Raw genomic sequence first — 11,836 nt, 5'->3', positions numbered from 1 at the left:
AAAGTAATATATAATTTTAATTATTTCTAATCAACCTATTATTTTTACATATTTGTAATCGGTGTAAAAAAATAGCTTATACTAATAAGAAATGTCTAATGAACTATATTAAAATATACCTTCTAACATACAGTGAAACTATAATATTCATTTTTTAGTATTTAGCTCAATAAAAAAACAATTTCAATCATTAAAATTAAATTAATAAAATAGAAGAAAAATAATAAAATATGCTGGCTCAAAGTATAAAAACATTTTATTAAAAAGTACATTGACTTAATGTAAAATAACTAAGTATACTGGCTCTAAGTAAAATAACAAAGTGTACTTTTTTAAATTAAATTGAAAATGTATTATTATAACAAGTCTGTTTCTAAGCAACTATAGAATTCCTACCTATATATACGGTAAAGAGAATTTGTCTAGTAAGTGTCTAATTAACATTTCGTGGTTGCGATTAAAAATTGTGCATCGTGAAAATCATTTCATTCAACAAGCTCAACATGGACTCACAAGGTACGAAACTTTCAGAAATAATAATGCAAATCGAAGAAGGCCGGGACCAGTTAATTGGATATCTACTGATGCCGAATAATTGTATCGACGCCTGATCCACTCGATTGAAGATGAGTTTGTGAGATCCACAGTCCGTTACGAGGAACACTCGTCCACTGAGTTCAGCCTTCGAAGTGTTGCGAGATTAATAGATTAACGGTTGCAAATTTTGAATACCATAGACGATTTTGTCTCCAAAGAAATACATAGTATCAAACATCTGTTATATCTGCACAAACTGAGCCAAACGTTCCAGACACCGTTCGATGTATGAAGCTCAGAGAGTTGATCGTATGAGCCATCCACTATTATCGAATATGGTCGGAGTGTATTCGATAGGCTTAGTGAGGCAATCGCTTAAATGGAGGCATTTGCAACTCGCAACGGGCGTCTGATGAAAAAGTGTGACGTGATACGTATGAATGTCATGGAAGGCCAAGTCGCTGCCAAGTTTCTTCATTGCGCGGCAATCGTACCTTACAGACCGAATCCTTACGTAAGNTTGCGCGGCAATCGTACCTTACAGACCGAATCCTTACGTAAGTTTGATTATTTTTCCAACGATTGACAGCTGTTGTTTTCCACACATTTGAGGTATGTTTTTTGTTAAAATGTTCATTATCTTTGTTCCTTTATATTGCCGTTTAATATTTGTTGCATATTTAATAATATGTAATTTCAATTTTTGTTCTTGAATAACATTTTTCAATATTTTATTTAATTAATTTTTTTTTCTCTCACCGAGTTAAATTTCTTTTGTAAAATAAACATGCCTATTGTTTTGTAAACGAAATATAGCTTGGTTCGATAATTTAAATTTCTGTTCTTTATTTTATTTTAAATCGATATAAAAATAAACTTCCACGAGTAACACAAAATATTAAATGAATATTTACTAAAGATTTCTTTTCCAATGTTTAATATTAAATTAATTTATTCTTTTAGTTATATTTTCATTGGTATTTTATTTTATTCTCAGTAAATTAACGCAAAATAATTGTTACCATACATTCATTATTTAGTTTTAAATATTTTTGAATTATTATTTAATACATTTCATAACATCAAATTTTAAATTAAGTAATATCTTAGTAAAAAATAATGATGCGTAAACATTCATAGAAAATTAAAGATGTTTAAAATATTGAATAAATATTTTTTACGTTGTTTAATCTTAATATTAATATGCTAAATTATTTTAACTAAAAATCTGTGTAGTATACATGAACTTTAATAACTCGACTAATTACAAAAATCCTATACTTATTTATTATAATTTATAGACATCCATTTACAATACTCGGTCCCATGCATTGTCTAATTTTCAAAATGAGCTTTTACTCTTCTCTTAGAACTTACCCTAATTAAACAGGATTAGAATAATATATCGAATTTGAGCAAATTGAATCTTCTTTTCTTGATTTGTTTTTTAAATTTTATTTTCTTCTGAAAAATTAATTAAAATTTAGATTTAATACTTTAAGGGATTTTAAGGTTGGAGTTTTATGTTAATAAACTATTGACAATAAAAATAGTAATATTCCTGAATTAAATAGTATTTTTATTCAAAACATATATACTTAAATAACCTTGAATTTAGAAATTTGAAATAATATCTTTGATTTTATCAACTGAAAAATATTGTATTTATTATTAAAGCCTTGAATTATTATATTTGTTTGACCCTGCTAAAGGAGTAATGAATCCAGCATATGCTCACCTTTAGTAGTTCTTGTGTTAGTCAATTTGGAGGATAATTTAATCTAATTTTTCTACTTATATAATTTTAGATTTGATTATTCATAATATATATTTTTTTAATTAATAATCGAAATATTAAGGAATAATTATATAAATAGTAATGAAGGCATTAATTTATATATATTCTCTATATCATCTATATACTCATATATATATATATTATGCTGCTTTCTAAATTTACTCATCATATAATTAATTGTATTACTGATATTGTCATATTGATGAAATTCATAATAATAATATATGATTCGTCTATTTTTATGAAAAATTGTACTACTATGATACATAATCATTACTTTCTTTTCCTGTCAATTATTCTCTGACATTAAGTTATATTTACGAGTTATTTAACTTAAATTATCATATTTAAAAAAAAATACTGGTAATTTTAATATAAATTAAATTATTCAAAAAATTATTGGATATTTAGGAGTACTCGGAGATCATGTATTTGCTTTCTAAAAAATTCTCACATTTTTTATGCCCATAATCTGGTTTTATAATTGGTAAATATTTTATTCTATTATAATTTCTTAATGTTAGCTCTGCATCAAACTTAAAATAAAATACAATTTCGTATGATAAAAAGTTGATATTTCTATCCTTTAATTAGTAAAAAATGTCATCATGTATGATAATTATTGTATAAATGATAATTTTTATACAATACATTTTTATTTATTTGTACATCATGGACATAGATTTTGAAACGCTACACCTTCATTATTTCCACCAAAATTTTTTACTTATTTTCTTGTTGCATGCAATATTCATTCTACAATTAATGTAAACGTATGTAATGTTTAAGAAATATGACATTTAATATACAGTATAATGTATCTTATTATATAATAGAACAAGGAAAAAACGTTTTTCTGGGAAAATTACCTAGCGTGCTTGGATTTTCAAAATTTATTTTTTCAATAAAAGTACTTGGTTACCAGACTCCGGGAAAATTATTGGCGAAGATCAGAAAAATTTTTCCCAATCACCCGCGAGCGTTTTAAAATTTCAACCGTTTTCGAGTATAACGCTTGCTGACGCCAGCGTTTTACGACTTAAGGTTTGAAATGTTCACCAAACCCGCCAATGACATTTCTGAAATATGATATAAAAATCAATTCAATCCGTTCATTTTTCACCGTTTTATGAGCATTTTTATTTTTTACGTTTTAATTTTCTTTTGAATTCATAATTAATATAAGATGTTATTAATATTGTGTGTTAATGTTATGAATTAATTGTATTAGTTATTATTTATTTATTTGATATTATGTTTGTTATTATTATATATTATATTTAGTTTATTAAGCATACTTTTCTTAAGATACTTTCTGTCGATTTCTTTTAAATATGTTTATAATACAAATTAATTGATATATTTGATCATGTTTATTGTTATATATAACTTTTGCTTTATAATGAGCTTACTGTTCAATTGTACTATTTTCGTTTTAAACTTTTTTTTATGCCCACGCAGAGTTTTTATTAGGACACTATTTTTCATTTATATTGCATAATATTTTAATAAGGTTTAAAATATTTTTCAAATGTCATCCTCAACTAGTTTTTTTAATACTATTTGAATTTTATAATTGAAATTTAGATCATTAATTTTTGTTAGTACTTTAAATGGTTTTATGTATTAAGGGCTAATTTCGGCAATTTTTATAATCGTACAAATTTACCAATACCAAATCAACATCTGAATCAAATGTTAAAATAATGTGTTTTTAGTCAAAAAGTTTTTTAATCTATAAAAAATATATATGTATTATTAATAGGCATAATTTAAAAAAAAAATAATCCAAATTTAATAAAATTATTTCCAATATTCAACGTGATGGCTTTACACAACTTTTTGGCTAAATACATATATATTTTTTGTTATTAACCCAAATTTTTGGAATCATTTCAACAGTATTTTCATCAGCAATGGAAATATGTATTTTCAACAATATCACATTGTCTGGAATTTCATATAGCTGTGATAATACAACTAGATTATAACAAATACTGTGCATCCGACATTTACCACACATAAGTTGGTAGAATTGTTATTTACCGGCATCGTGGCGTTTTGTGATACGTATTATCTTAGGTTGGAATCGCCTAGTGTGTATTGTAAAATTCTTCAATTATTATTTTTACAGAAATTTCAACCGTTAATTAAATATATATTTTACTGGTCATTCTTCTACTTAAAACCTGATTCTATTTAAATAAAATGTTATTAAATTATTACGTGTGCACATTATTTACTTTAATATTTTTAGCTTTTTCGAATGCATCTAAAGAAACGTTAGTACTGTTGAACAATTTAGTGATCAAAGAAACACATTCGATACTTTTTAAAACTCTTAAAGGTTTGTAAAATTGCCTACACTTATATATGTTACCAATATGGCCATGTATTATGTAATAGTTAAAGTTAATATCTTAATATTTAACAGATAGAGGATATCAATTAACATTTAAATCAGCTGACGATCCTTCTTTAGTGCTTTCTAAGTATGGAAAATACTTTTATGAAAATTTGATAATATTTGCCCCAAATGTTCAAGAATTTGGTGGATCATTGGGAGTAGATACCATTACTGAATTTATAGATAATGGAGGTAAGACGTTATCAATTTATGAAATTATTTAATTTTTGTAAATTTATAAGATTTGGTGAAAATTCCTGAATTTTAAATTATTAATTTTATAAACAAAAGATATTTTTGAGTTACAAACTATACTGCTTAGCTATTTTTATTTTGAAATCAATTTGTTACAAAATAAAGAACTATATAAAGTTAAATCATCATTTTGTAGCATGTTTCAATATGACTACTGATCTACTGATATCAATATAATATACACGTGTAGTTTTTCACAGGATATTGATATTTGAATTTGATAAGTTATATAAAACATTAGGTAAAAATATTAAATTTTTTGTATCTTCTGAAAACTATCAAAAAGTAAATTATGCCCTTTCAGATATAATACAACAATTATAAAATTATGACTTCTTTAAAAGGTACTAAAGAAAAACTATTAATTTACAACGATCTAGGAATAGCATTGAATTCTATATTGGCAATAAGCTCATACAGTCTAAATAAATATTAAATATTATTACCTTCCTAATATTTTTACTTTGGATCCATTGAGGTTGATCGTATAAATGTTCTGTTCTTGATACTAATTATCTATATTACTTTCTTTTTGTGTCACTTTAGTCTTACTGTAAGATAATTATTATTTTATAGTAAGACTGAAATCACAGATAATTTTGAATGGCTATGATTACTGTAACTATTCCTAATTTTTTTTATGCTGTTAATGTTACAAAATATCTTTTACATTTACATTTTAGGCAATGTGTTATNTTTTACATTTACATTCTAGGCAATGTGTTATTTACTGGTGGTGCTTCAACTGGATCTGCTCTCAGAGAACTAGCTGCAGAATGTGGTTTTGAAGTAACAGAAGAAAACTCACTATTAATAGATCATTTAAATTATGATGCCAGCGATCCTGGAAAAGTAATAATTATTTTTAATTGTTGTATTTGTTATTCTAGAAATTTTATTTACTGTTATATATTATAATGGTAGCATACTAGAGTGGTTGTAAGTTCATCAAATTTGATTAAGTCTGAAGAAATTGTAGGGAAACCCAATAATAAGGATTTATTGTACGAAGGTACTACCATTATTGCTGATCCACAAAATCTTCTTGTATTACCAATTTTACATGCTGAAGATACTGCATATTCCTACAAACCAGATGTTGCTGTTAAAGATGTAAGTTTAAAAGACTTCATATTTTTTGGTATAATTAAATAAATATATCTGCTAACTGCTTTATTAATTATGTATAGTATTCACTTGGAACTGGTAAAGATCTCTTGCTCATAGCAGCTCTTCAAGCAAGAAACAATGCTAGAGTCGTTTTTTCTGGTTCATTATATTTCTTTTCAGATTCTGCATTTAAATCTTCTATACAAAGAATAACTGTGAGTATATTAAATAATGAAAGATAAGCAAAATATTTATTATTATCTTATAGGATGGAAAAACCCATGATATCTCAGGAAATCAGGAAGCAGCTATTAATATTGCATTATGGACTTTAAAGGATAGAGGTGTAATAAGAGTGAAATCTGTTTCTCATCATAAACTTGGAGAAACATCTCCTCCACCTTCTTATACTATAATGGATATGGCTGTAAGTATTTTGAATCCATCAAAAATTTGTTGAAATTAAAATTATTCTTTGTTTGTATTAAAGGTTTATTTGCTTGAATTGGAACGTTGGGAGAATGGAAATTGGATTCCACATAATGCCAATGATGTACAAGTAGAATTTGTTCGCATAGATCCATTTTGGCGTGGTAACTTAAAAAATATTGGTTCTGGCAAATATGAGTTTACTTTTAAAATCCCAGACACATATGGAGTGTATCAATTCAAAGTTGACTATAATAGGATTGGATTCACTTCTCTTAGAAGCTCTACCATGGTATAAATTTATTTTTAATAAATTTTACAAATTTACTTATTTGAGCTAAATTTAGAAAACTATTGATTTACATTAAATTTTTTATATTTTAACTTTAGGTTTCTGTGATACCATTAGAACACACTCAGTATGAAAGATTTATATTAAGTGCTTATCCATATTATGCAAGCGCTTTCTCAATGATGTTTGGGGTATTTGTGTTCAGCTTTGTGTTTCTACATTATAGAGATGATAGTGATAAAGTTAAGGGAGAATAATTCAGACTGTTAAAAATGGTGGTAAAATATATGTAAATTTTTAATTGTGTTTTTAAAAATATGTTTGTACAAATATGTTTATTAAAAATAAATAAGTCCGCCCACTGAATAATACTTTACCATGACTTTAAAGATGATTTTTTTTTCTGTGAGTACTTTTTAAGAACTAAAAATTTTGTATTGATCATTTTGAAGTATTTGTGTAAAAACTTAAGCAACACTGTAAACCTTTCAATGTCACAATCAGTTTTTTAATTGGCACATAGTTAATTGTTGTAACATATATATATATATATACAATATTATAAGCATATTTGAATATATTAATATCGTCTAATAAGATGTGTCCTTTTTTTTTCTGATGGCATATCTTCACCTCTATCAAACGACCATTTCCTTGAAAGATTGAGTTCAGTTGTAGCATTGCTAATTGATTGTTGTCTGTCAACTAATTTTTTTCTATAATTATTAAACAATTATGATAATCTAAATATTTAACTTAAAATTACTTGTATATAACTTCTTTTGTTTATCAATCATAGATTCTCTTCTGGCATGCTTAGCCAATGTTAAATCAGGTAATGTTAACCGTCTAGAGTTATTTTTTTCATTTTGCTTGTTTTGATTGCAATTTGTTTTCCATTCAGAAAACTAAGTTGAAACATATCATTAAAAAAATTAATATTAATAGTTAAGGTTTTAAAAAATCTTACTTTAATTCTTATATTGCATTTGAATCTCCAATACATAAACAAGGGAAGTAATGTTGATACTATTGTTATCCACCAATATTTTGTTAAATCTGAGATAAGTGTTTTCCAACTTCCAAAAAAAAGACTAAGATAACTTGAATATTGATCACGTGTTAACAATAACTCGTTACTTTTTTCAAAAGTGATCTTTGCTTTCATTTTTATTTCATCAGAGGTTTTTAGAAGTTCTTGTTCATTGAATTTTGAATGATGTGGTGAAATAAGCCAATGAAATGTTTTTTTAAGACACGTACAGCATATTAAAAATACACAAATGTTTACAAAAATAATAAGTGTTTTGTAGCGTGGTTCCATTATTGGAATTGGTCCAACATTTTAAGATTACTAAAAAATCGTCTCTTGTATTTACAAATAACTTATTAGATTTTATTTATTATTTAGCTGGTTTTATTGGCAAAATATGTTATCATTACAAAGTTCAAAATAAAGCATGTACTTTGTTATTTAACTTAAATTCGCATAAAACGTTATCAAACTTACACAGTAATGCATTGTGCGTTATTGATTTTTATATGTGGACGTAAAAACTAACCCTACGCTCAAACCTCCCGAGTACAGTATGAGTAACATGATGGACTTTTCTGTTGAATTAAATTTCATGATTAACAATATGAAAATACTACCTATGTATCTGTTTAATTTTTAATATGGAGATATATTGTTTATCTTTTTTTTTTTTAATCGATTTCATTTTCATTTTTTACTCAGCACCGTATTCTTATTTATTGTGCCACTATACATGTTTCATATATAAGTGAATTAAATTTTTTTTATTACTATTAATTTTTTTCAATTTTAAATGAAATTCCGAACAATAAATAGTATTAAGTAATAAAACATATTCAAGAATAATTTACCAGCAAGTATACAATGTCATTAGAATTTAACGAAGCATATTATATTTATTTTTCGATAAAATAAATATAATATTAATACATTATTTAAAAAAATTATTTTAGAATCATGTTTTTCTCAATTTATCAATTATGAGTTTTTTTATATTCATCCCTTATATCTTATAAGGGTGTCAACTTTATTTTTTCAAATGGCAACATATATATTTATCTAATTTATTTTTTGTTTTACAATCGTTAGGTTAGTTAATACTAAGTGGATTGGTATATTTTGGAGAAATTTAATTGCAATGGTTTCCCGTTGCCTTTTGCATTGGGAACATGGTGCTTTTTCGCCACCGTAGAAGCGCACGCATGGTCACCCATCCGTTCACCTACTGCGGTAGGTATCTAGCTTATAAAATAAAAAATAATTTACTTATGAAAATGATTAGGTGTTATTAATCTAATCCTTTAAGAAATACAAATATGCAATTCTTTAAAAAGTTTTTAACCAATCAAGTCGTTTTAATATTCTTCCAACTAATTGTTCATTGGTCAGTTTATTGAAGAAGTATATTTTAATTAAGTCATGGTCATCATCTCTTTAGCCTGTACTCCAATTATTTGGGGTCGGCTCTATCTTACTATTTGACAGGATTTTGATGAACCTGACGTAATCGTATTATGGTTGAAGGAGCTTGTAAGGAGTCACAAGGTGTGCATGTACCACTGTTATGTGTATGGTAACCCATCTGCGAACCAACTAGAATATAACGTAGCTGAACATCATCGTTGAAGCGGCGACTGAACGATCCATTGCACCATGCTACACCCACTCCCTCAAAATTGAATCTTTCAAGTATTAATTTAAAATGTTGTGGTGATGATGTCTAAAAATAATGTTGTTTCAAAAAATATCTATATTTAATTTGTTGTTATTTATCTTTCTTGGGTGTATATTTTATCGAAAATTATAAGTTTGATGAATATTATACATCAAGGTATAAATTTGATAATTCAAAATGTTTCGACGAATATTTGCTATCTTTTTATTAAATTTTGAAACTTGTGTTACTTACAATTCGTTATTAAGTTAATTTGAAAGTGGTACTCGTGTTCCAGTTGTTTCTTGAATTCATCGCGTTTATAAAAAAGTTTTTCTTATACCATACACAAAAAGAACCGTGTAAATAAAATTGCAAAAATCCTATTTTGTTGTTAATGATTTAGAGAGAATTCAGGCAAATCGACACTCGAACAAAGTGAATAATGATAATATCTCAAAATCTAAACTTCATAAATTAATTTTGTAAATTTAAACAATGTAAAATGAACAAATAATAAAGTACAATGTGATAACCACATCAGGCTTTCATTTAGTTAGCAATCGCGTCTGATAATAGCGTGCAATCGTTATTTGTCAAAAATTTAGCTACTAGCTAAAGTAAATATTTACAACTTGCAGTGTTAAAACTATTTTTTAAGGTAAAACCGTTACAGAAGTGTCTATTAATGAAATTAATAAAAGAGTGACTAGTTTAAGATATATTTGAAATTTTATTTTTGAATTCTCATATTGCTAAAACAAACAAAACTAAAGTTACATCTATTGTGATTGAGACNCAAAACTAAAGTTACATCTAATATGATTGAGATTGTAGTAAAAATTAATTTTTTTTTCGTCTAAAAGATAGAAAGTAGTTTTTAAGATTCGAATAAGATAAATTTTTCTAAAATAAATTGGTGTCAGTTAAAATAATTTCTCTACCGGCGTATTCAGTAAAGTAAATAATTTTAATTTTTTTAAAAGACTTTCGTTAACTTATTACATATGAATATATAATTAATTTCAAGAGAAGAATATAAAATTTGAGATAATTTTACAATATTATTACTTATTAAAAGATGTTTCGTAACAATACTTGGTACATTTTTTTGCCCCTAAACTCATCTATCCACTTTGTCCAAACTTCTTTTATTTAATAATTTTTTTGTTTGGCATAGATAATAATGCTCAAATAAAAAAAAGTATCTTAAAGATAACTAAATCTTATTTAAACAAAAATTAAGTTTTTATAATAAGGCAAGTTAAGTAACTCCATTTACCTATAAGAAACTGTACATGTTGTATTCTATTAACATTTGTTAGAAATGTAATAGGAAAAAATTACAATTATCTCTCTGAACTTATTCCTTGGGGAAAGCTCTCAATGAACACCTATTTGAAGGTTATACTAAGATTACCTATTAAATTCAAAATGCACGTAATAATATTATTTTATACTTACAATGACTAATAAAATCAACGTTATGTGTTGTACAACAAAGTAACATAATTTTAATGAGCAAGTCGACTTTGACACTAATAAGAACTCGTGTATCATGGTAATCTCTGTCAAGCATCTTAATGAGTGTTTGTACGGAAGTCGAAAAATGTCTGTAAATATCTAAATAATATAACTTACAAATGTCTATTCAATTATAATTTTAATTTTCTGAAAAATTTGTAAGTACCACTTACATTAAAAAATAATCAACTTTATATATATATTGAAAAATAATAAATGTGAAGAAATACTATGTATCAAACTAATATAAATTTCCCTGCTAACTTAATGACTTCATATTCTATTTTAATATCAAATTAAACTTTTATTAAAAAAGTTGAGATTTAATTGATTTATATTGGGTTCATCTAATATTTTATTTTATATAAAAAGAATTAATCACTTGTGGCCAATATTATTTAAAATTAAAAATAATTTAATTATTTGGGATCTTGGCCAACTAAAAAAAACATTAAACTTTGATTAAACTGGTAAAATGTGACAATCGATTAGGTGATAANNNNTGAACACCTATTTGAAGGTTATACTAAGATTACCTATTAAATTCAAAATGCACGTAATAATATTATTTTATACTTACAATGACTAATAAAATCAACGTTATGTGTTGTACAACAAAGTAACATAATTTTAATGAGCAAGTCGACTTTGACACTAATAAGAACTCGTGTATCATGGTAATCTCTGTCAAGCATCTTAATGAGTGTTTGTACGGAAGTCGAAAAATTTCTGTAAATATCTAAATAATATAACTTACAAATGTCTATTCAATTATAATTTTAATTTTCTGAAAA

General features: G+C 25.6%; 3 protein-coding genes and 1 long non-coding RNA gene across 8 annotated transcripts in view; 1 reads left to right on the top strand and 3 right to left on the bottom strand.

The window, feature by feature from the left end:
- LOC126908633 (aldo-keto reductase family 1 member A1-like) overlaps positions 1 to 11,836 on the bottom strand; it is an 83,758-nt gene that overhangs the window by 42,198 nt on the left and 29,724 nt on the right. The window lies entirely within an intron of this gene.
- Positions 1,570 to 5,639, bottom strand: LOC126908657 (uncharacterized). 3 transcript variants are annotated; one of them, XR_007704810.1, is made up of 4 exons: positions 5,444 to 5,639; positions 3,205 to 3,414; positions 2,987 to 3,091; positions 1,570 to 2,001 (listed from the first exon to the last, which is right to left on the bottom strand). It is a non-coding gene; the product is annotated as an uncharacterized LOC126908657 (long non-coding RNA). The 3 variants fall into 3 exon arrangements; XR_007704811.1 differs by lacking the exon at positions 2,987 to 3,091; XR_007704809.1 differs by lacking the exon at positions 1,570 to 2,001 and having other exon boundaries at positions 2,630 to 3,091.
- Positions 4,490 to 7,210, top strand: LOC126908618 (dolichyl-diphosphooligosaccharide--protein glycosyltransferase 48 kDa subunit-like). The gene is made up of 8 exons (XM_050690855.1): positions 4,490 to 4,682; positions 4,770 to 4,934; positions 5,713 to 5,849; positions 5,922 to 6,110; positions 6,188 to 6,322; positions 6,376 to 6,534; positions 6,598 to 6,828; positions 6,927 to 7,210. Exons 1-8 carry the CDS (start codon positions 4,544 to 4,546, stop codon positions 7,083 to 7,085), a joined length of 1,314 nt encoding a protein of 437 aa, XP_050546812.1. The 5' UTR covers positions 4,490 to 4,543; the 3' UTR covers positions 7,086 to 7,210.
- Positions 7,315 to 8,341, bottom strand: LOC126908649 (uncharacterized). Of its 2 annotated transcripts, none has more exons than XM_050690915.1 (3): positions 7,799 to 8,341; positions 7,595 to 7,736; positions 7,315 to 7,544 (listed from the first exon to the last, which is right to left on the bottom strand). In XM_050690915.1, the coding sequence occupies exons 1-3, from the start codon at positions 8,150 to 8,152 to the stop codon at positions 7,534 to 7,536; spliced, it is 507 nt and encodes a 168-aa protein (XP_050546872.1). In that variant the 5' UTR covers positions 8,153 to 8,341; the 3' UTR covers positions 7,315 to 7,533. The 2 variants fall into 2 exon arrangements, with proteins under 2 accessions (XP_050546872.1, XP_050546871.1); XM_050690914.1 differs by having other exon boundaries at positions 7,315 to 7,533; positions 7,799 to 8,330.

The sequence above is a fragment of the Daktulosphaira vitifoliae genome, unplaced genomic scaffold (assembly GCF_025091365.1).
Source record: "Daktulosphaira vitifoliae isolate Bord-2020 unplaced genomic scaffold, ASM2509136v1 Scaffold_5, whole genome shotgun sequence".
NCBI classification, from domain to species: Eukaryota; Metazoa; Arthropoda; class Insecta; order Hemiptera; family Phylloxeridae; genus Daktulosphaira; species Daktulosphaira vitifoliae.
The sequence above is the reverse complement of the archived record's forward strand: the minus strand, read 5'-3'. Positions and strand labels throughout refer to the sequence as shown.